General features: G+C 39.5%; 1 protein-coding gene across 2 annotated transcripts; it reads left to right on the top strand.

Moving 5' to 3' along the window:
- Positions 1 to 27: 27 nt before the first annotated feature.
- Positions 28 to 22,001, top strand: DDX59 (DEAD-box helicase 59). Of its 2 annotated transcripts, XM_059478667.1 has the most exons (9): positions 28 to 135; positions 6,815 to 6,910; positions 15,736 to 16,559; positions 17,727 to 17,894; positions 18,437 to 18,526; positions 18,908 to 19,159; positions 19,323 to 19,475; positions 19,950 to 20,078; positions 21,684 to 22,001. In XM_059478667.1, exons 3-9 carry the CDS (start codon positions 15,747 to 15,749, stop codon positions 21,945 to 21,947), a joined length of 1,869 nt encoding a protein of 622 aa, XP_059334650.1. In that variant the 5' UTR covers positions 28 to 135; positions 6,815 to 6,910; positions 15,736 to 15,746; the 3' UTR covers positions 21,948 to 22,001. The 2 variants fall into 2 exon arrangements, with proteins under 2 accessions (XP_059334650.1, XP_059334649.1); XM_059478666.1 differs by lacking the exons at positions 28 to 135; positions 6,815 to 6,910 and adding an exon at positions 14,484 to 14,742.
- The last annotated feature ends 1,140 nt before the right edge of the window (positions 22,002 to 23,141 follow it).

Genomic DNA, 23,141 nt, shown 5'->3' with positions numbered 1-23,141 from the left:
AAGGCGGCTGCGCATGTGCCGCCAGCGCCTCCCCGCCCGGGCGGGGCGGGAGCCCGAGGGGCAGCGCCGGGGCGGGCCCGGGCCGCCCCCTCCCCACGGGGGCTGCGGGCGCCGCGTCAGGCGGGGTCGCTCGAGGTGGGTCCGGCCTGGGGTGGGGCGGCCTCGGGAGCGCGGACAGGCCCAGCCCAGCCCAGCCTTAGCCCGGCGGCAGCGGGAGGAGGAGGCGGGGGGGAGCGTTTCCCGCGGTCAGGGGGCGCCGGCGGCGCTGGGAAAGGCTGGGAAAGGGCGGTGTCCCTCGGCCGCGGGTCCACCCGCCCCGGCGTCCCCGCTCTCCACTGCGTGGCCGGACGGGCCCGCTGCGGTGTCGCTGGGGAAGGTCGGGATCAGCTCCGCGTGTCTCGTCTGTGAGGGGGCTGAGGAGCCGCCCGCATGCAGGGGAGCCCCGCCGGCCGGGGTCGCGATGACCGGAGCACGGAGCGCTGCCGAGGAGGCGGGCTGAGCATCTCCCGCCCCGTGCATTTGTCACTCCAATTTTAAATCGGGTCTATATATAACTTTAAGAATACTCGGGTGAAAAAATGACAAAGCCTTTAAAATTGTTGAGGGCCTGGTCACGTAACCACTGTAATAGCAGCAAGAGTAGCGATTTGCGCTAGAGACCATCTCCTGGGCTCACACGTACCTGGGCTTTTTTGGGGCGCTCACAGAACCCCTGTAACAGTGGCTGCGTGGAGGGAACATTAGTCACGGGAGGAAGCAGCGACTGCGTGATTAATGACTCAAACAGAACTGGATGGGTTGGCGGCTTCCGACTGCGGGGCTGAGGGTGCGGCCGTGCTGTGACGGGAGCCCGGCGGAGGCTATGCCTGCCTCGGCACGGGCATTGTGTGTGTCATCGGTGACCCGCGGCGCCACAGGGCGGAATCGCCACGTCTGGGCAGCAAATAGTTATTGTAGCCTATTGTGGATATATTGTTATTGTATGTGTGTATAAATGTGTATATCTACATGTATATATGTATATAAAAACCATATGTATGGTTTGGAGTAATGTCTAAGTCTGCCCTTCTTCCCCTAAAGAATAATTAGACAAAGTCTAAGCATGACGTTGTAAGTTTTCAAATAATATTCCGGCCAGACTGTATTTCTTGTGGTTCGAGTGGACTGTGAATTGATCTGCACAGATTTTTCCATTGGTCTGTGTCTGTGTGTGCTTCTAGCACTTCGGGTGCTCAGGGAGACAAACATCAGGATTATGAGACAAGAATACTTTACAGTTTTACTGACATGTAGCTATATTAATTAGTAATGAGTAATGAAGGGGTTGTGGAGGTCAACATTTGAAGAAATTGTAGCTGAGTATTCCCCATACACTCTCTGGGATGGGATTCCCAAATTGTCATGCATACCACTCATAAGTGGTGCATACCTAGCTACAAAACCAGGAGCTGCTGTGGGCAGTACTCAGCAGAATGGAGGGGAGGAGGAAAGTTGAGAAATCCTTGCTTTAGCAGGCTAAGGACTGAAATTCCCAGATCCTCTGCAGCAGAAATAGTAATAATAATGCCAAATTAATATACAGGTGCACTTGGAAAAGGTTCTCTATTAAGAAAGATTATATGCTTAGTTTTCAACAATTAATATTTGCACATTTTCCTAAATTATTTTTTATGCGTACTCTGGAAACAAGTAACATTAGACACTTCACATTATTTTAACTATTTTTTACACTGCCAATAGAAATTTTAAAAAAATTCTTCCGCATAATTAATAACAAACACCTGAAATTCTTAAGCTTTAAAATGTCAAATGATTTGTGCTAAGAAGAAAAAAATAATTATGTTCCAGATCCAAATTAATTTGTTGTATGACTGAGAAAATACCTCAGAATTAGATCAGTCTGTAGGAAAACATGTTTAGAAACACTGTAGGGCCATTATTTAGCTGTAATGGAGTTTTTTGTGGGTGCAGCACTTGTGCTGATGAAACCTGTTCAGAGTTTCATCATCAATCAAAGTGGAGTAACTGCAATCAAAGTGGGGTTTCACTTGCTTAGTTCTCTTAAAAGAGAATGCATGAATATAAAATCTAATATAAGTGCAAAAGAAGACATTACCACCAGTTGCTGGAGTGCCTGTGCCAGTTCTTCTACTTTTGCGAACATGCCAAAATGCCATCTTGCTTATTGCATTGTCAAAGATATCAACAGCCAAAATGGAAAATGATTAAAAACTGCTCTAATTGCTCAGAGTAAATAAACAGGAAAACTGAATGAGGAGTCATCCCTTTCTGCTCTGATCCTGTTTATACATCTTGAAATATTTTAAATAGTGATACTTTCCTGTATGCAAGCTTTCTGCTGCACAGCGTTCTATACTTTAGCGTTAATTCTGAGCAGAAAGGCAAAGTATTAAAACAAGCATCTCAGAGATTTTTATTTTTTACCTTCTTTCTCCCTTCGCCTCCCTCTGCCCCGAATTAGAATCCCATTTGACTCGTTTTAGCCCGTGATTACATCATAAGCCTGATTGTTCACTGTCATGTGTCTGGCCATTTTCACAGTGGGTGTACCGAGCCTGAAGTGAGCATCAGGCAAAGGAACCAATATGACCATGAAGCTGTGAATAATGGTGTGGATGGAAGTTCTAATAGTTCTAACCTTTGGAGATAGTGGAACGAGTCCTGACTAACAATTTCATACATTTTTTCCACTTGTTTTAAGATTCACTTAGCTTCTCAAGAGGCTATGTGTAGAATAGAGCCTGTAGGCTAATTTCAGGCCAGCACTAGAGTACTGAAGTTATACTGAACTCTGAGTTATTCCAGTGTTCAGTCTGGAATAACATTTCATGCATAGTTTCTTCCTTTGCAACACTTGATGATAAAGGCAAAGTAAAATGTGTTAAGTTAGAAATACCTTGGCTGTTTTTGCAGAGGCACTGTCTGTAGCCTGACTGGGTGCTAGTGAACAGCCAGTTTATCAGGCTGCCTATGGAGGATAGCAAAAACATTCCCACTTCAGTTTAGCTATATTAGGGCAAATCCACAAACACAGCAGTTCACAGTAACTATTCTGCTGAGTAATGCTTCACTTTTGAGGTTGGAAACAGACTTGGAATAACACTGTGGGCATATTATCTTTAATTGCTGTTATCAAATTTGCCTAATTAAGATGATCCCATCTGTTTTCCTGAGCTTAGAGGATATCAGTCATGATAAAGTGGTTTGGCTGAGGGGAGGGGTGCACCCTGTGGCCTGTAACCTCTGCAGTGAGGCTGCGTGCATGACTTGATGTGGTGCTGTCAGTGTGCAAACCAAGAACCAGTCATGTCCCAGTGGGATCCCTGAGGAATGTGCTTGTTGACTTCAGCAGGTTTTGTGTTACATATATGAAGTTAAACAGGTAATCTATAAATCATTGTGTGAGATTATTACAGCCAAAGGATGACTTATGAAATAGACCTATTGATATTCCACCCTCTTCATTAAATATATTTATTTACAGGTAGTGTTAAAACTGTAAGAGTTAAGAAATTTTATTTTTAAATAGCAATCCAGTGGCTATAAGCAATCTAGGAGACTCCTGGAGTATGTAGAGACATTTTCCTGGTCCAGGCATTACAGAAGAGAAGGATTATGGGTGCTGGTGCTTACCAATGCAGATGAGCTCATTAGAGGGGCCAAGATTGGTGAAAGCCGGGACTGCAGTGACCACTCCCTGGTGGAGATTGTGAGGACTGTGAGCCTGGCAAGGAGCTAAATTGGGACCCCAAACTTTGAAGGAACAGACTTCCAGTTGTTTAGGAGTTGGTGAATAAGATTCCCTGGAAAACTGTCCATAGGGATAAAGAAGCTGACCAGAGCCAGCAGCTCTTAAAAATATTTTTCTTAAAACTAGATGATCTTTAAGGTCCCATCCAACCCAGGCTATTTGTTATAATTATTTGAATGATTAGCTGAATGATTAAAGTGCTTTGCCATTATTACTAACATGCATATATGCCGTTTCTGCAAGCTAGGAGTTTTCTCAGAGCATATTTTGGAAGGGAATGTGCTCTTCCTGTTTCAGGATGAAACAAAAGTACAAGAACAGTTACATAATTACTGTCTTTCAAATTCTTCTATTATTTTGTGATCAGAAAGTCCTGAGGGAAGAAAACAGTTTACCAACTTTATACATTACAGTAGTCATGAGCCAAAGGGAAAATAAAGGTTTGTATGACATTTTACTTGAATCATCTGTGATTTTTGATACAATTAAAAGTAAAAGAAGGAAAATTGGAGTAATAGCTACTTTAGCACATTACTGCTACTGAAATCTGCACAATGAAAAAGCTGCTCAATGAAAATCAGGTGTGGTACCCAACAGTCACTTCTCTTATTACTTGGACACTACTGGTTTCATTTCCTCAACCTGACTTTGACCTAATGTAGCTCTTCAAAACCTCTGATCTCCCTCAACACTCAGGACTGCCTGGTTTCTTTTGTCTTTTTCTCTGTTTACTTTGGTGTCTTCTTTTCTGAGATTTTAAATTTTGCTTCTGATTTTTAAAATCTGATTTCCAGATTTCCACTGGCTTCTTTTGTGTTCTTCCCATCTGGTGGAATTGCTCTTGTTCTAGGGGGTTTTATATGAGCTGTCTTCCCACATATGCTGTGCAATACTCCCTAATTCCAGGGCTTTCTTCTTCTTGACATTCCACCATTGCCAGGTTGTCTGTGATGAAAAAAATACCCTGCTATAACTTGTATTTTTTACTATAAACTTTAAAACATATGGAAAAGATCCTACTTCCTTCATTAAGTGAAAGATCTGCTCTATATCTTTATGACCACCTACTGCCTGACATGTTTTCTATGGAAAATTCTGAGGGTGATTTTTAATGAATATAATCTTTAAATGGCTTGGCTGCACTGTAAAATAGATGTATGGTGGGAAACTTGTGTTCAGAAAAATACTTTGTACAAAAATAAAGCACTATGTTATTATTGTTGTTAGGTAATGCTTTATTTGCATCCCAGTTTAGAGGAAAATGGACATGACTCTAGTTTTCAAACTGTACATTCAGGTAAAAGAAGTTTAAATCAGTTAGTAAAACTTTTTCACTAAGTCTGAATGAGAGTGAATACAAAATTGTGCACTTCTTCGTGCTGTGACTGGCTTCTTTTGTGCTGCTTCCACATGTGAAGAAAGATCTGAACATTCATAAAAGCTCATTTGTTTTGAGCATATACATAATTTATTAGAAGAACATGAATAGACTTCAGTTTCCCATGTTTTGGCCCTGCTTCCAGTTTTCACTGAAGCTCATGTGTGTCTGAAGGAGAGCAGCAGTAAAGAGAATGCTATGTTTGAACGGTAAATTTCTGGTATCATTTCATTGCACTGAAATTCTTTCTTTTTCCCGAAGAGATGCTAAAGAAGATGAATGAGGAAGGGAAAGCAAGGGAATAGCATGGAAGACTATCCAGTGAAGTTGGTTTGGTTTTTTTTTTTTTTTTGTCTTTGAAACATCATAATCCAAATTTTCTCTGATACTTTTAGGGAGTTTCCGTTTCCCTTAAATTACTAAGAAATTGCATGTTATTGAGGATTTTTTTTGTTACTTTAGGGAGCTGCTGTACATGGCTGGTAACTGTTTAAAAATCAGCCCTGGAAAGTGTATATCAAAGATTATTATTGTAACCATTTATGCATGCTCAGTAAGGTCATCACAACCTGAGTGTGTAGAACTCTGTTACATTTAATTCTCTTTTGGCATAACTTAATTTGTTTATAATACTTTCTCAGTAGCTTTACAGAGTGTTTGCCTTATGATTCATTTGAAAACATGTTAAAGATAGAAAAATGTATGGGATATCTAAGCCATGTACAGAACAATTTCATTTCAATACTCCCCAATTTTAAGATATATGAGAAACATGGAAAGAACAACAATTATTTCAATACTAGCCTTAAACCAAATGTGTGTGTATATATATATTTAGCAATAAAATCTTGGCTCCAACAAAGATTTATTTTAAGTTCAGGTTAATCCTATGTGTTGCTCCCATTTGAAATCACTGGTGCTACAGACATGATTAAATATAAGTGTATATATAATTGGTTTTCTGGATTAAAGGTGTCATGCAGTTTATTTGTAATTGAAGAAAACAACCGAGGTGGTCTCTTTCTTGTGGAAAGTTTCAAAAGAGAAATGAAGTACAAAAATTTGCACATCTCTGGTTATTCTGTCCTCCTGTGGTATTCTTGCCCTACAATACACATGGCTCCATTAAAGCCTGGAGAGTTATCTCTGCTATCTCACCTGGGCAGGGGGCAGTCTCTGTTCCACTTGGTGGCACAAAGAAAAGATATGTCCATCATTTTCATGGTTGTTGGAAACTCTCTGATCACCAGTCTGGTTGAATGTGGATGAAGGAAGGAGGCCCCGGCCTTGCTGCTCAGGGTGTGTGTGAGCCCCAGGTGTGATGGCCACTGCCCTGGAAGCAGCCTGAGACAGACAAAGTACCCCTGGGACCCCCAGTTCAGCACAGTCAGAAAGTCTCCCCTAATCCAGGGTTTGTTCTCACAGCCACAGTTCAGTTCTTACGGATGGTAATTTACTAAAGGAGTGGAGAATCACCCTGGGGGAGAGGATGCTAGCAGGCACTGGGTTGAATCAAGGGATCATTCCATGAAAAAACAAAAATAACACCTGGAGATTTTATACAAGGAGGGAAACTTGCTGGGATTTATACCTATTACCTTTGATCTGGCAAGTCTCTGTATTTGTGTCAAACTCTTTCTTCCTTTTTTATTTGTTCGTAACAGAAATGAAGCAAGTGCCAGATTGGAGAATGTAGGGCAACAGAACAGATTTCACTGCAATGTGCCAGTGTGTGATAGAGATCCAGCTGGTTCAGATGAGTGAGTATTTTGCTATGCACTGGGCAACTGTTGAAATGGAGTATTTGAAAGTCTCTGTTGCAGTTGGTAGTCTGCACTTTCAGAAGTGGGAAAAGCAGTAAGTCATGGTCCCCAAAGTGTTGGGGAAGCAAAAACAGTCTCAGTAAGAAAGCGTGTTCAAGGTAGAGGGCACATAGAGGGCTTTATTCTCTTTTACCACCAAGGTCCTAAGGGGTATTGTACTGGTATAATTAGGAATAAAACTTGACTTTTTTTGTGTAAAGAGATGAACTGGAGATGCAATAGTTCAGTGGAAACAGAAAAAACACCCAAACCACATGGTATTTATGTTGTAGCACATCATAGGACTTCTAGTCAAAGATACCGTGGTGCACATGCTGAACAAACTGATGAACCATTGTAGTTCAGAGTGAGAATAATACAGGTGTTAGATATTGTAAGACTAGGCAAAGGATAACAAAAAAAGGCTTTGATTACTAAATTGCTCTGATTTTGTTATCTAAGAGAGCCCAGTCCCACAGAAATATCCTCACTGCAGCTAGAGAACAAGTTCCTTGTGTATCACCAGCAGGTTAGGAGCCATCTGAATGGAGATGGTGTGCCTGGGCTTCTGCTGGCTCTTTAATCATTAAAGGATGACATATCATGCTTCCCAGGGCCAACACCCTCTTGTAACTGCTGCCTCCCTTTGTGGCTCCTTGCAGAGCAGACAGTGGCAGTAAGACAGAAGCCTTTTGGCAGCCTTGCCTTTTTAGACAAGTTCCAGTTCATGCAAACGCTCCAAGAATGGTAATGTCTTTATACACCCAGCATGTTAGCTGAATTGCAAATAATCTCAAAGCAACTGTGGTTTCATAGACTTCTGTAGTTTTGATTTGTCTTGAACTGTAAGGTAGGTAGAGATATTTTGGGGGATAATGTGATCTAGGGGAGAAAAAACCAAGTTAGGAAAATCAGCAGAAACTTATTTAAGATACACTGTCTCTTGGTTTTTTTTCTGGCCCTGTTCTTTCTAGTGTTTCTTTTGAAATGACCTCACCATATATATTAAGAAAAGTTTATAATATATTGATATTGATTATATTTATATGTTTTGATTATCTCCTTTTAGTTTTGAATTGCTGGGAGGTTTATTCCTCATAGGTGTAAGCCTAAGCCACCAATTCCTTTCCAGTCTCAGTCAAATCAGTCTTGTAGCCTTCTTGTTTCTTGACACCTGGCTATTACCTGATAGAAAACTTCCTTAGCTGGGGCTGAAATCTATTTTGTGCCTGAAATCTAATTTCTGTATATCTTGCTAGTTGCCACAGGAAAGAATATTGCTTTGGTCAGGAACTCTACAAAATGACCTGGTTGTAATGGGTCAAGAGGCAAAAATGAAATGGGTATGCTGAAATTAGACTTTTGTGTGGCTCAAAGCTTTGAATCATTTGTTCAAAACAAAAACAACCTGACATAATTTAACATTTAAATTCTGGGCTAAATGTTAAATAGCCAGGTTTTTTCACAACCTGGCATTATACCCAGGTCAGCTGAGTTGTATTAAGAATTAGCACAGATTTATTCCACTGAATTGTTTGGCATATAAAATAAGGAATGTTTCATGTGTATTTCATAAAGTCTTCCTTAAAAAGAAAACACACTTCAGTGAAATCTTGACCATACAGCATAAAGTCTCCTTTCACACTGCAGTACTTGAGACTTATTTAATATCCAAGAGTTAGAAAACATAAAATTATCTGGGGTGCAAACTTGATAAACACAAATTTTCTATCAATAAAGCAAGAGAAATACATGCAGTGCTAAATTGTTTACCTTGTTTAGTGTAAATTTAATTTAGTCCAAAACTCAAAAATGTCTTTTAAAGCTTGTAATCTGAATTCTTTTGAACAGGGTATCATGCTGGAATTTTTTGCCGCCAAGTTACAGATCCCAGAAAAATAAGGTTTGCATGAAAAGTTCTTGGCAGATCTCTCTTGGAACAGCACAAACAACACGGCTTAACAAGGAGGCATTCATTATTTCTGTCTTGTTACCCTCTGCTATTACAGTTACCAGCTGTAAGGTTACTGGCATCTTTGAATCTTCTTAATAAAAAGCATGGGAAGCAGTTATTCAAGGATGATACTGAGAAATATGTTGCATTTTTCAGGTTTATTTTGTTTTTAATAGCCATTGTGCTTTATCAAGTTGAGCTAATGCATTATCTGCATGTTCTCAAAACAAACAAAGTTAAGGAAAGTAACAATTACAGAAGGACAAACCTGTTGGTCTCACTTTGGCAGTCTGAGATCCTTGAGTGTGTGATTAAAAAATTGTAGTTACAGCCTTTCTGTGCCCTTCAGTGATTTTTTGGTGAGGGATTCAACTAGGGCAATTTAATTGAGACACAAGGAGCACTAAATGTAATGTAGGGAAGCATGAAGGCTAAACCAGTTGGTTAGTACTGGCATCAATTTTAACAAGAGAACTGATAAAAAGTCTGGTTTGTAGCAGCTCTCTTGCATGTATTCTAGGCCTTTCATGCAGTGGTTTCTGCTGCCAAAACCAGCAGTGCTGGTAGGAGCTTTAGTGGTGGAAAGAAAAATTTGTTAGCCATTTACTCGAAAGGTTTATGCCATTAATCTTGTCTTCAGTTTGTCATAGTATTGGATTTTGACTCTGTTTCCTTCACTCCCTATGAATGCAATGTACCTATTATATTTGTCATACTTGCTGATTAATTAGAAAAGTCCTAATCTCTTAAGTTACATAATTGAAATGAGAGTTTATTGATGAGCAGGTGGCAACACACATTGGACACAGGTCATCTGACAAGCTGGAACTGGATGATTCCTCTTGTCTCTTGTGGAATTTCTTTTTTTCTCTCCCATCCTTTTGTGTGAGACCCCAAAGGAGGAGGAAAAAAAGGTTTACTTTCAGTAAGTGCATGTTGTGTGAATGTTATCTTACTGTTAGAACAGATGCCAATCTCTTTTGCCTCCAAACAGACTTACTAATTGGAACACAAATATATCCTCTCAGAAAGAAAAACAGATTAACAGAAAAGAAGAGAACTTTTAATTCTTAATTCTAATTACATTATATTTCAAGATTTATTTAATCTTGTTAATTTCCACCTGAATTCTCCAACAGTCTGGGTTATAGTTTGCTGCCTACTGAAGTCCCTGGAATCTGACAATTGTGTTTGCAATCTTTTGATCAAATCCTTGCTCTCTAAGTCTCAGAGACCTAACAGAGGTTTATAAGTTTAAATTAGTTTAAATGATTCTCATACCCTAAAATCATTCCTTTTAATTGCAAGAAGCTAGACTATCTTGTACACAAAGGTTGGGAATTGTAGTCACTGTTGTTTTTATAACTGTGCTAACAATATGATGATACTGAATTAGGAAGTCCAACAGTTTTCAAAGTAAATATTATGTGCAGTACTTGAGCGTATAATCACATGCATTAATTATGTTCATAATTTTTTCATAAATTGCCCTATAGAGTTATTTCCCTATGGACTATTGGCATTTAATGCTGAAGCTTCAGGGCAGGATTGCTGTTATTTGCAGTTTTATATTTTTTTTTTCTTTAGAAACGACAAAATTATACCTTCTCAGTAATATGCTTTAAGAACTCAGATTTAATTAGATTATTTTTTAAGTTCAAATTTCACTGTGGATTTCTGCAGAAACTTAATATTGGCCAATGTTTCCTTAGAATGTGGCTCTTCAAACAGAATGCTCAGGAAGCCTGAAAAAATTAGTTCAAATACTTTTTTACTGATTATTTACTTTCAAAAATGAAGGATTTGCCTGTTTAGATTAAATGAAATTAGAAAAACTAGGCCTCAGAATAAGAATACTGCATGTAATACCTGTACAATCAGGACATTTTCACAAGAATATTAATTGTCTAGTTAATGGTTAGCCACAATTATTTGTTTTTAGATTATCTGGATTTTTCCTGTGTGGTTCCTTAAAAGCTACAATTCAGAAACCAGTGGAGTAATTCACTCACTGGTTCCTTCAATCAAAGAACTATTCATTAAATACACTTTGGGTTAGAGCTGCAGTTGATTACCTACCTAAAAAATATGCTGAGTGGCTTCAAAATCCCCAAGCATTAAATAAACAGAAAAATATTTAACAAGAACAATATTTAGTTTTATGGCATCAGGTGGAGCAGACACAGACACCAGTTCCCAAGTAAACATACTGTGGCTTCCATGCCTCCTGAATGGAAAGACATTCTCCCTCCTTTCCACCCAAGCAGTGGATATTTTGTTAACTCTAATTATATGTATTGAAGTGTGGCATACTTGAAAAAAAAACCCACAGAGAATAATTTTTTCATTCTTTAATTGACGTCTTCATAAACTTAATGTTCTTTGTTATAATGTTATTGAACAGCAGCAGCAAGGCTCTGGAATTTCTAGTTTAGAATAATGTAACATGGGATACATATTGAGATATTTGAAGGAATTAATAGCTTAAAGAAAACCCAAAGCTGTTCCTCTGGATGTGATTTTAGACACATTTTAATTGTCAGATCTGTCAGTCCTGGCACTTGCCACTTGAGGGAGTGATGCACAGGTGCTGGTGGGACTCCAGTTTGAGTCCACTCTCAGCAGATTTGCACGTGCTGGGAGCTCACTCAAGGTGGAAAACTCTCACATTGTGTGAAGATATTTTGGCTACAAAGGAAACTTGAAATGCTCTGTATTAAAATGTTTTGGACAGTTCCCCTTTGGGATGGTTTTATCTGTTCCTCAAACCCCTGTGTGGAACTTGACCTTGGCTGCAGATGTGAGGAGGTGCACAGAGGTTTGGTTCTGGGGCAGTTTGGTTCAGGTTGGAATTAACGGGGTCACTGTGGGTGGTATCGCTGTGGGGTGCATGGCTGTGGTCAGGCAGCTCTTTGCAGTGCTTCTGATGCTGCCTCTGAATTAGTGCATGGAATGCCTGTTTCTTATGGATTTACTTGGCCTGGGAGTAGAGGGATTTCAGTCTCCTGCTTTAATCCAGTCTTGTTTTACTGAATTATTTATTATTTGCAAGTGCTGGGAAAGATTGGTTCATGCTTCAAAAGAAAGGCTGTGAGATGTTATAGGGCAAATGCCTGTCTTTAAACTGCGGGCAGGAATCCTTTCTGTATATTTGATACACAAACCTTGAGTGAACATGAAAAAATCTTTATATAATTTAAAATAGAAGTGGGATACTTACTATTAATAATCTTTGTTATGGTTTTCATTATTTCTTTTGACTTTTAATCAATAGTTGCTGTCTTCGTTATTCTAACAGAAATGTGCATAAAATTGAAATAATCTGTTGCTATATATTTATGTAGTAAATCTGTCAGTATGTATGGGTCTTTTTGTACATGTGGGGTTGTGTGTGCTTTGTTACATTTCTGTAGCTCTTAATATTTACTTTAGAAGTTACTCTGAAGAGACACTTTAATTATATAAGGACTATGTTTGTGCAGGGGTTTCTAATAACAATATGGGATACCTTCCTGAGCAGCTATTGTACACATGAGTGTGGGCAAGATGGGAATATTTAAAGTCTTTGAGTTTTACCAACTCAATTAAATAACTTTAACACTTTCCTTTATGACACCCCCAGATAAATTGTCCAGAATGAGCAAAAATTACTGTCCATAATTGCTCATGGATTTCTAGCAGGACTTAAATCCACCTTTATTCAGCCAGTGCTTGAACTAACTAGTTTTTAAGAGGAAAAATACGAAGACAAACCCCTTTGTAGCATATCTGAGAGCATCTTGTCTGGGACATGTAATGTAGTCTAAAGGTACAAAAATTGGAATTCAAAAATCCTATTAAAATGCCATTCACCTCAGATCTGATTAGCAGCATCAAGAGCTGAGAGGATGGGAATTAAATTCCCCAAGGCATCTCTTACTCTTACATTTTTCATCGTTCTGAAAGAAAACTTAGGCAAGTGACTGAACCAGAATGTTTATGCTTTAGTCCAGGAAAAAAATATTTATTCAGTGAGCTCACAAAGTAAAATATCTGTTTCAGAAGAGGTTTTGTTACATCTATACTGATTAACTTCTCCATGTAAATAAACAATAACCTACTACATTCTGTGAGCAGTGAGCACCTTTTATAAAGCATGTTATAATTTTTGTTAGAAGAAATAATGAACTATCAATAGCTGTCCAGCCTTTACAAGCCACTCAAGGCACAGTAGCTCTATTGTTACCTGTTATTAGTAATCTCTTTTTCAGACTGTTGAGTCTACATAGTTGTTTCTTGCATGGAAGCCCTTTCATGCTTTTGAATATCCACAGAGTGCTTTTCTAAAAATTTTTTCAATTTCTACTGTAGTCTTTCTCACTCAAGAGAAGAATTTCCTACCTTAGTTTTTTCTTACTGCTGTTGCACACTGAAAAAATTAGAAAAAGCTGATATATATAAGATGTTTGCGTTTTGGTGCATGGACTGTATAGGGTATGAAACATCTCTTATACTATTAAATATTGTTGAAATACTGGTCTTTGTTTAGCAAATGATGTTTTGAATTCCAGGAAATGACCTTGTAAAAATGGAAGTAAGAAAAGGAAATTTGCTTCTGTTAGGGAGGGAAAATGAAGGAAAGAAAGTTAGTGCAAACAAAGGGGAATGACAAAGGCTGAATCAGAGAAAGGTGGGGATTTTCACAGGAATGTATGGAGTGTGGGTGGAAGGTGCCTGCAAATTTTTAAGTCTAGTGATGCCCACTTTCCAAATGTTCAATAATCTTTTCAATTCTTTTCAATTCTTTGTTTGATCTCTGTATACTTTCAAGCCTAATCAACAAGAAGGGAAATTTAATTAATGGAACAAAGAGCAGCTAACAAACAAGCTCTAAGTGATGTCCAGGTGTTAGAAAAACAAATTACTTGTTGGTAGAATTACCTTGTCACGGGGTAGGGCTTGACATGTTCCACTGACCTCACACCTATCGGAAGGCTGGCAAGGCCTGGGAAGAAGGATGTTCACTGACACTGGACACAAAGAATGCAGGATTCGCCAGAATTCCCAAGATAAGGAAGAAACTAATAAAGACAACTCAGGACTGTGCTGAGTTAACAGTCTCATGGCCCACCAACCCAAAAGAGAAAGACTGAGCATGCAGACTAATTAGCACGAGAAATGAGGGAATCATTAATAACAGAAATAGAATTCAGATAATTAAGAGAACCGTGTAACTTGTAGCCAATGAACACGAATTTCTTTGTCGGCTAGAATGTATAAATAGTAAAAAGTTCCGATAATTGGCGCGCTTGGTTTGTGGAGTACCACCGCGCACACAGGCTTGCGCAACTCTGAGATAAATAATCAATGTCTCGAATGTGTAATTATTGCCTTGCTGCACGCTGGGCAGCGAAGGCGATTTTAGTGGGTAACAACCGCCCCTGCGGCCCCCATCGCAGGCCGAGCCCGGCAGTCGCGGCCCGGCCCCGCCCGACGGAGCGCGCAGGCCCGGCCGCCCCGGCCGCGGGACCCGCCCCGGCCGCTGCCCTGCCCTGCCCGCCGGGAGCTGTGGGCGGGAGCGGCCCCGTGCGGCCGCCGCCATTTTGTGCGGGAGGCGGCGCGCGGCCCGGCGGCAGCGGTTCGTGAGCCGGGGGGGCCGGGGCCGCACTCCGCCCGCGGCAGCGGGCACGGCTGTCGGGCTGGAAAGCCCTCGCGCCGCTCTGTTCTCCCGTGCGGTGTGTGGCGCTTGCCGGGTAACAGGGCTGGGAGAGGCTGCCCGGGTCCCGAGCAGCGTCCGCCAGCCCTGCACTCTGCGTCAGCGCTGCCCTCGCCGAGAGGCTGCTGGGCGTGCGGAGAGGTTCGTTGCTGGAGATTCCCATTAGGCGCGAAAATCCAATGGTGATATTTGGGTTCTGGTCCGGGAGCGCGGCGGATCTGCGGCCCCGGAACCGCGGTCCGGCCGCGGAGCTCTGCGGGCCGGCGCTGCTGCTGCGTCCTCGGACTGCTCCCGGTTACATAAACACAGCTGACTGTGCACGCTGACATAGCTTGGGGTGCTTAAAAAAGATAGTGTGAGAAGAAGTTCGTAGAGATTAGTAGGCACAGTGCAATTTTCTCAGAATAAAATTGCCGTGTTTTGTGTAGTTTTTTACTGATTGTACAATAGCAAACGATTGGTGAGCATATCTGATGCTTTTGAAGACAAATACTGAAAGTTTCAGAATATAAAATATGGTTATGTTTTAACAATATGTCTTACAGTGTATGTTTGGCAAACTGATGGTGTGAGTCTTTGCTTGTTTCTGGACATTGAACAAGCAGAGCTGAACTCTAAAGAAATCTCAAAAGTTTGCGCTTAATTTTAAGTGGACTTTAAAAAGAGCAATTAAAAGAGTGATCTTGGATGGATCCTGTATTGGATTTGACATCCTTTCCAAAACTGGTAGTTTTATTTAGTTTAGGTTGGGTGGGTTTTTTCCATACCTTTGAAGAATGTTTGCATCTGTGGTTTCATCTTAGAAAAAGGTGAACTCTCCAAGGATTTAAATATGACTGGCTTGCAAAATTGATAAATTTCCGCATGATGAAAAGCAAAGTTCTCACTCAGCTGCAAAGGCTGAATACTGACAATAATTAACTGTATTCTATATATTCTTCTTCACATTTGCATTAACATTGTCACAATCAAGATAATTTTTAAACAAGACATATTATAGATCTTTTCAGAGATTGACAGTTGGTTTCTGTGTTTGCCAATACTTGCTAGATTTTTTTTTTTGGTGGTAACAAAGTAAAATGTACCTTTTTCAGTAGTAGTAGTTTCTAACAACTGTAACCATTTTCTTTCTAGCCTGCTGAAGCATGTTTTTACCACGATCTGTTAAAGTCAAGAGGACTGCTGATGAGGACAAAAGTTGTACAACTAAGAAAAGTAAACTGTCTTCTGGAGGATCTTCACTAGAGGAGACCACAGAGTTCCAGGACTGTAAGTCAGTTAGAACAGAAACTTCTGCTTCAACAGACAATTCAAGTGAAATTGTACAAGAACACGCAGAACCTGCAGCTGCAGACCTTGGTGTTGTTAATACACCATTGGCACAGGACAGCCAAAATACCGAGGATGATGGCTCTCTGGAAGAACCCATCAAATCCTTCAGCAAGTCCCAGCGCTGGGCGGAGCCTGGAGAACCCGTGTGTGTTGTGTGTGGCCGCTACGGGGAGTACATCTGCGATGAAACAGATGAAGATGTTTGTAGTTTGGAATGTAAAGCCAAGCACCTTCTACAAACTCAAGCAAAGGAAAAGCAGCTTACATCTGATCAAGCTGCAGATTCTCAAGCAGAAGCTCATCTGCTTAATACACCTTATTTCTACAAAGACCATTCCTTTATTTTAGGTTTGCAAGAGGAACAGGTTGAGAACCTTAAACTGCAGCTGGGTATTGCTGTCCAGGGCCAGCAAGTTCCAAGACCTATTGTAGAGTTTGAACACTGTGGTTTTCCTGAAACTTTAAACGATAATTTAAAGAATTCTGGCTATGAAGTCCCAACTCCCATTCAAATGCAAATGATCCCTGTTGGACTGTCAGGGAGGGATATTCTGGCTAGTGCTGACACGGGCTCTGGAAAAACAGCAGCTTTCCTGCTTCCTGTTATTATGAAGGTTTTGAAAGAGGTAATGAAACTTCAGATAGTTAGAGAAAGCAGTTTGCAGCTTTGTCTGTTGGATTCCCAATGTAATGGAGAATGTGATTGCAGTGTTTTTCATTAACATTCAGTGATCATTTGACTTTTGATTGGTCAATCATTTGGTTCTTGGAGGGGGGAGGTGCTAATTATTTTTAATTAAATTGAATATTTTTTCACTTTGGTCAGGAGATGAAGCAACTCTATCAATATTACCTATTACACAGTTCCTGCTTGTTGAGAAGTTAATTAAATTCTGTGGTAGACTTCCTAAATTACTTAAAATAGAAAGTGAAAATAACTCCAGGTCCTCTCTAAGTTCTTCCTGTATCTTCATGTATCAAATGGCTCAAAGGGATTTGTTGGAATTTGTATGGCTTCACAGAGTAATTTCTCTTGCAATATATTTGGTTGACTGTCAGATAATTGCAGGAAATTGGGGTAAAAAAATTTCTGAAATCCTGTAGTTACACAGTCTCCACTTTTATACTGTGGGAAAAAAAATCAAGAAAACTGCTTTGTAAGGACATGAATGTATGATTAGAAGCAATGGCAATGAGTATTCTGTACCTTGTGTGTGGTTCAGAACTGTTTTCTGCTTTACGGGATTTATTCAAAAAGGGATGCATATATATTGGATATATATTGGATGTATTAGAGAATTTGGGACATGATTCTACTGATGCTTTGCACTGTTTAGATACTTTTACAGAATGTATATACACACAAACGTGTATAACTTTTTTCAAATGAATAATTGAAAGATTATTTAAGTAACTCTTTTATTCTTTGAAGTACTTTAGCAACTCCTAAACTCTAGTTTAAGAACAAAAGCATTATGTAGAAGTAGGTAAGAAAAGGTGTATACACTCCAGCAGTTCCTCTGTCTGATTATCATTAAAGTCTGCAAGACAGATACATGTTTATAGCAATATGTGCAAAATTGGGGTCTCAGTGAAAAATGCATCTGTATACAATCTTTTCCATGCTTCATCTTCAGGTCACTGTACAAGTTAATGTATATATTGAGAAGTAATTTTATTTTGCTGCTTAAAATAATTCTCATTTTTAATGCAAAAGATCGGGAAATTTGAAAGCTTTTTATCTAAATAATAAAGCAATTCCAAATTAATCAGATTTTACCTCTTCTTTCTAGACAGAAACTCCATGTGCCCTTATTTTGGCACCAACGAGGGAGTTGGCAATTCAGATTGAGCGCCAAGCGAAGGAGCTGATGGCCGGGTTACCCAACATGAGGACAGCTCTGCTGGTGGGAGGTTTGCCCCTGCCCCCGCAGCTGCACCGCCTCAGGCAGAGTGTCAAGGTGAGCTCTGACCCAGAGTGCAGAGCCACGCTGTCAACATTCACAGGAAACAGAAATGTTACTGCTGGCACCTATGAACACACGGAGATGGCTTTCTCCTAAGCCTGAGCTACTGAAACATTTGTTACCGCCTGAAAATTTAGTTGCACAATTTTTAAAAAGCTTTTTCACTTCTCGTTAAACATCTAATAGCTTTTTTGTTTGTTTGTTTTTAAAAAGTTACATTCTGATATTGCTGCTTTCAAAGACTGAAATATGCCAGTATTTTACACAAGGAGTTGTAATTGTTTTTCATGCAGATTTTATTTCTTGTAACTTATCTCCATTAAAGTTTTGATAGGTCCATTTCGTCTTAGCGCTTCATAATTTATAAGTTTTCTAGAAGTTTTATTACTTACTTGAGTGCAAGTAATTTCATTCATTACTGCCATTGTTATGTATGTGATGGAATTTTATGGTTTTTCTAGGATGATCCTCTGTCCTTTCATGGAATTTCTTACTCCCATGGGGTTTTTTCCTCCCTCTTTTTTTTTTTTTTTCAGGTGATAATAGCAACACCTGGAAGACTTCTTGAGATTTTAAAGCAAAGTTCTGTTCAACTGCATGGCATAAAAATTGTAGTGGTGGATGAAGTAAGTATTTATCAGATCTCTATTACCTACACAGGGGTCCTGGCAGAGTAATGTGAGTGGCTAATCTCACTTATTAAACATACAGAGTGTTTTATATAAAAATAGAATATATTTCTTAAGAGACAGTTTTATTTTTTGACACAGTTTGAAATGTGTTTAAACAACAAAAGTTTTATTGCTGTAAAGTTAGGTACAGGATAATACTGTTGAGCCAGTGTGAACCATTTGTTTTTAATTTTCTGACTTAGCTTTTCTTCTGACTGTAAATGCTCCTGCATTTGGATTGTTACATGTTACATTATGATTCTTTTGTCAATTTAAGTTTGGAATCCTGCTGTTCATGGAAAAAAAAGTGGTACAACTGTAATATTTTTCATTTAGGTGGATACCATGCTAAAAATGGGTTTCCAGCAGCAGGTGTTGGATATTTTGGAAAACATCTCTCATGATCATCAAACCATCCTGGTGTCAGCCACGATTCCAGTGGGCATTGAGCACTTGGCAAATCAGCTTCTGCACAATTTTGTCAGAATAACAATTGGAGACAAGAATCTGCCATGTTCCAATGTTCGGCAAATTATCTTGTGGGTAGAAGAACCATCTAAAAAGAAAAAGCTGTTTGAAATACTAAATGTAAGTTTAATATTTTTCTCATAAGAGCAATTTATAAAATGATTCATATCTTTCCAAATCTCTGTCAGGTTTTCATCTCATGATCAGGACAAAATGAATCCATGCTGATGATGAACAGCCAGTTGTTGTAATCCCTTTTTAAATAAACACTTTAATTTTACAGGATAACAAGCTCTTCAAGCCTCCAGTGTTGGTGTTTGTGGACTGTAAACTAGGAGCAGATCTGTTGAGTGATGCTGTTCATAAGATTACAGGATTGCAGTGCACAGCTATGCATTCTGAAAAGTCTCAGGTGGAAAGAACAGACATATTACAGGTTTGTGCCTACTCTAGTTCAGGGTGTCTGGTAAATTTCAAATGGCCTTTTTTAAAATGTGGCTTCATTTGAATGACTGAAGTCATAATGGACTGCTTTTCTGCAGTAATACCTGAGGTATTGCTGGGGGAGATAGAGACAGACAGGACTAAGCAAAACTGTAGATAATAATCCTGTTTTAAATGTAGATAAATACAGAGACTGTTTCTCAGATTATCAGTTACAATTAAATGCTTATTTAAATTCCCATTTCAAATAATGTTTGCAATTAAAATTGTGGGTTAGTTCTCTCTTTGGTTATCTCTCTGAATTACATTCCTGTTTAAATCAAGAATACAGGGAGCCATTCTCTTTTCTACAATAGAATAATCCCACTGGGTGTGATCTTACACCAGATGTTAACCCATGCTTGGAAAGGTTCAAAATACAAATAAGGAAAGAAGAATTAATTGTAGGTTGTTCCCTCCTTGCCAGGGATTACTTCAAGAGAAGTATGAAGTTATAGTAAGTACTGGAGTCCTTGGACGAGGGCTTGACCTTGTCAATGTCAAACTGGTGGTGAATTTTGATATGCCTTCAAGTATGGATGAATATGTACACCAGGTAAATAAATAAATAAATTGCTAATGATTTACTTGAAAAGTATATTGAAATATGACATCCAGCTATGGAAATGTAAATATAAACAGAAAGATAATTTTCCTCTTCAGAATTATTTTTATAGGAAAGGAACAATGATGCTGGATGTCTCTTCTGTAAGTCTCTTATGTAAATTACTCAAATCTAGAATACTGTTCCTATTATCTTCTATATAAGTTACTAAAACCTAGAAGAATATCTTTACTTACTTTTGCAGTGTATTTCTTTCTGTTTTGTACTCTCTTATATCATTTTGTGTCTATAGAAAACAAAGTTTACCATTTTTTTATTGTATGAAGATTGGCCAAATGCCCCTCTTGCAGGTGCAGCTCATCTGCAGTGTGGGATATGCATTAATAGTCAGGACAGCAGTCATGAACTTGATTTCTTCCCCTCTTTCTAGTCAAGATATTTTTTTCTATGGATTTCGGTGCTTTAGAAGAGATGGCCCGTGAGTTTCACGTGTGTGTGCGTTTATGTGCACAGTCCCCAGCCCTACTTCAGCTGGCACATCAAGAGAACTCATTCTTGCCCTCTTTGTGGCATGAGGAAGACACAGTGCTACTGTGTGCAGTTCTGGGAACATCAGCTGTGGGAAAGGGCAGCAAACTGGAGGCAGTCCAGGTGAAGTCAGGGGCTGGCACACGTGACACTTCAGGACAGGCTCAACTGGGCTTGTTTGGGCTGCTCTGGAGACTTAATTGCTGTCTACATTCGGGTGATTACAGAGGAGACAGAGCCAGACTGGCCTTGAGGATGCCCAGGGAAAGGACAAGAGCCAGCAGTTGTAGCTTTCTGCAAGGGAAATTGTGGCCTCATAGCAGGGAGAAAGGTCCCATACTGCCTGAAAATCCTTTGTGCTTCAGACACTGGAAACAAAGCCCTGAGGGAGCTGATCTGACTTTGAAGTAAAACTGGTTCCAAACAGATGGGGAGGACCTCTGGAAGTTATCCACTGTCATGAACTCCTCAAGTAGCCTGTGTTGTTAACTGCAAAATTCCCCTCTTGTTTTTAAATATCTTTCTGCTAAAGTTTCAAGCATGTATTAAGTAAATAAAGATGCTCTTTTTCTAGCATCAAAACTGTACCAATATCAACATGTTAGCTGTTTCTGAATAGAGAGTCGTTGTAGACTCTATTCTAATTTTTCAAGCATTTTAGAGAATATTGGTGAATAATTTAAAGTTACTAGGACATTGAAAGTAAAGGGCATTTTTGTGGCCATGCTGACACATATTGTGCTTGATACGAAGTATAAGTATTTGGCATCTTTAGTATTTTTTAAAACCTTTTGTTTGGATCAGATTTACTGTAAGCCTTTGCTTCATATCTCAATACAATATCAGACTTCTGGTATGTCACATAAACAAGTCATAATTTTAAATGCATTTCAGCTACATCTTCAGATCTACACATCCTGAGAATTCAGGAAGCTTAGAGGATGAGAGAGATTTGGTCCTGTCACTTATGTTTACTTGCTGTTCTATAATAAGAAAATAAACTTCTGAGACAACTAGAAGGACTTCCATGTAATATTGCTAACTTAAAATGAATATATGCTTTTTCAGGTTGGAAGAGCAGGGAGATTGGGTCACAATGGAACTGCAATTACTTTTATCAATAACAACAGCAAGAAGCTCTTTTGGGATGTTGTGAAGAGAGTGAAACCCACAGGCACCATTCTTCCCCCACAGCTGCTTAATTCCCCATATCTGCATGACCAGAAGAGAAGGGAACAACAGAGACTTAAACAGTTACATAATAACCTTGTAACAGGAGACAATATTATGGACATTATTAAAAAACACAACAAAAATAATTCTCAGAGGTAATAAAGGCATATTTATGTAATTACAATAAAAGTATGATTAAAAATAAATACGAAATGTTGTCTTGGATATTGCATTTTAAAAAGAAATTTGTACAGTTTTTAAGAAGTCTCCTTTTTATCTCATCTTTATTTTGAAATACTGGCTATTGTGTGCTTGAATTACTATAGTACCTAGTAAAAGTACTCTGGAACCCTTTTTCAAAACCAGTAGTCCTTGGTCTTGCTGGCAAGGAAAAAAAATTAATGGCAGATTAGCCTCTGAAAATCCTTTCCTATTACCTTAAGTAAAGTCTCCCACTGGAAAATGTTTCTCCAAGTCCTCAGTATGCTCTCTTGGGGTTTATTAAGAACATATATAAGTTTTGTTTGTAAACATACTGAAACTCTATTAGTGCCTGTGTACCAGCTGCAAGTTCTGTTGAAGGACTTTGCAATAAAAAAAATAGTTTGTTATTAGTGTAAGTTTATGGAAGAGAAATAAGATACAACCTATAATTTTGATTTTATTTAATCAAAATGATGTCTTCTGTGGAGATGGAATTTGTTAATTTGAAATAATCCACTCCTGCCTATAAAATGTTTTTGTGTAACTCTCCTGCAGACTAATTTAGGCATTGGTATGTTCAGAAGCACGGGAACCCCTGCTGTACCAAACTCCCACAAATCGTGTTAAACAATCATGAAATCAAACAACAGATTAACCCCACGTTTGTCCCAGGAACTAAGTGCAAGTACAGGTTGTGTCAAGGGAAAATTGTATCAGCAACCCGGTTCAGTAAGCTTGTAGCAAGCTTTCTCAAGCAAGCTTTCTCATTGTTACTGGGTTTAGATGGTTTCGCATAATATATTTTTATTATCAATGTGTCTTTCATGGGTGCATATATCCATTGATTCCAGCACTCTGTTTTTATTTCTTCCCCTGGTGCTGGAGTGCCAAAGTTACGGAAGCGTCACAGCCATCGTGTGTTCTTTTAATTCCTTTCGCACCAATTTTTCTCCCCTTTTCACTGGTGCTTTGGCTATACACGGCAGTGCGGTGCAGGCTCGGTACCCACTGTGCCCGTTCGGATCGGGGGGCCCTGGCTGGAATGCGGGCGGGCCCGCAGCGCTCCCGGGGCACCGGGACTGTGTTCGGTCACCGCTCCGCGCCCCGGCCCTCACACCCGGCCCGCCGGGGCTGTGCTCGGTCACCGCT

The sequence above is a fragment of the Ammospiza nelsoni genome, chromosome 9 (genome assembly GCF_027579445.1).
Source record: "Ammospiza nelsoni isolate bAmmNel1 chromosome 9, bAmmNel1.pri, whole genome shotgun sequence".
In the NCBI taxonomy this organism is placed as follows: domain Eukaryota; kingdom Metazoa; phylum Chordata; class Aves; order Passeriformes; family Passerellidae; genus Ammospiza; species Ammospiza nelsoni.
The sequence above is the reverse complement of the archived record's forward strand: the minus strand, read 5'-3'. Positions and strand labels throughout refer to the sequence as shown.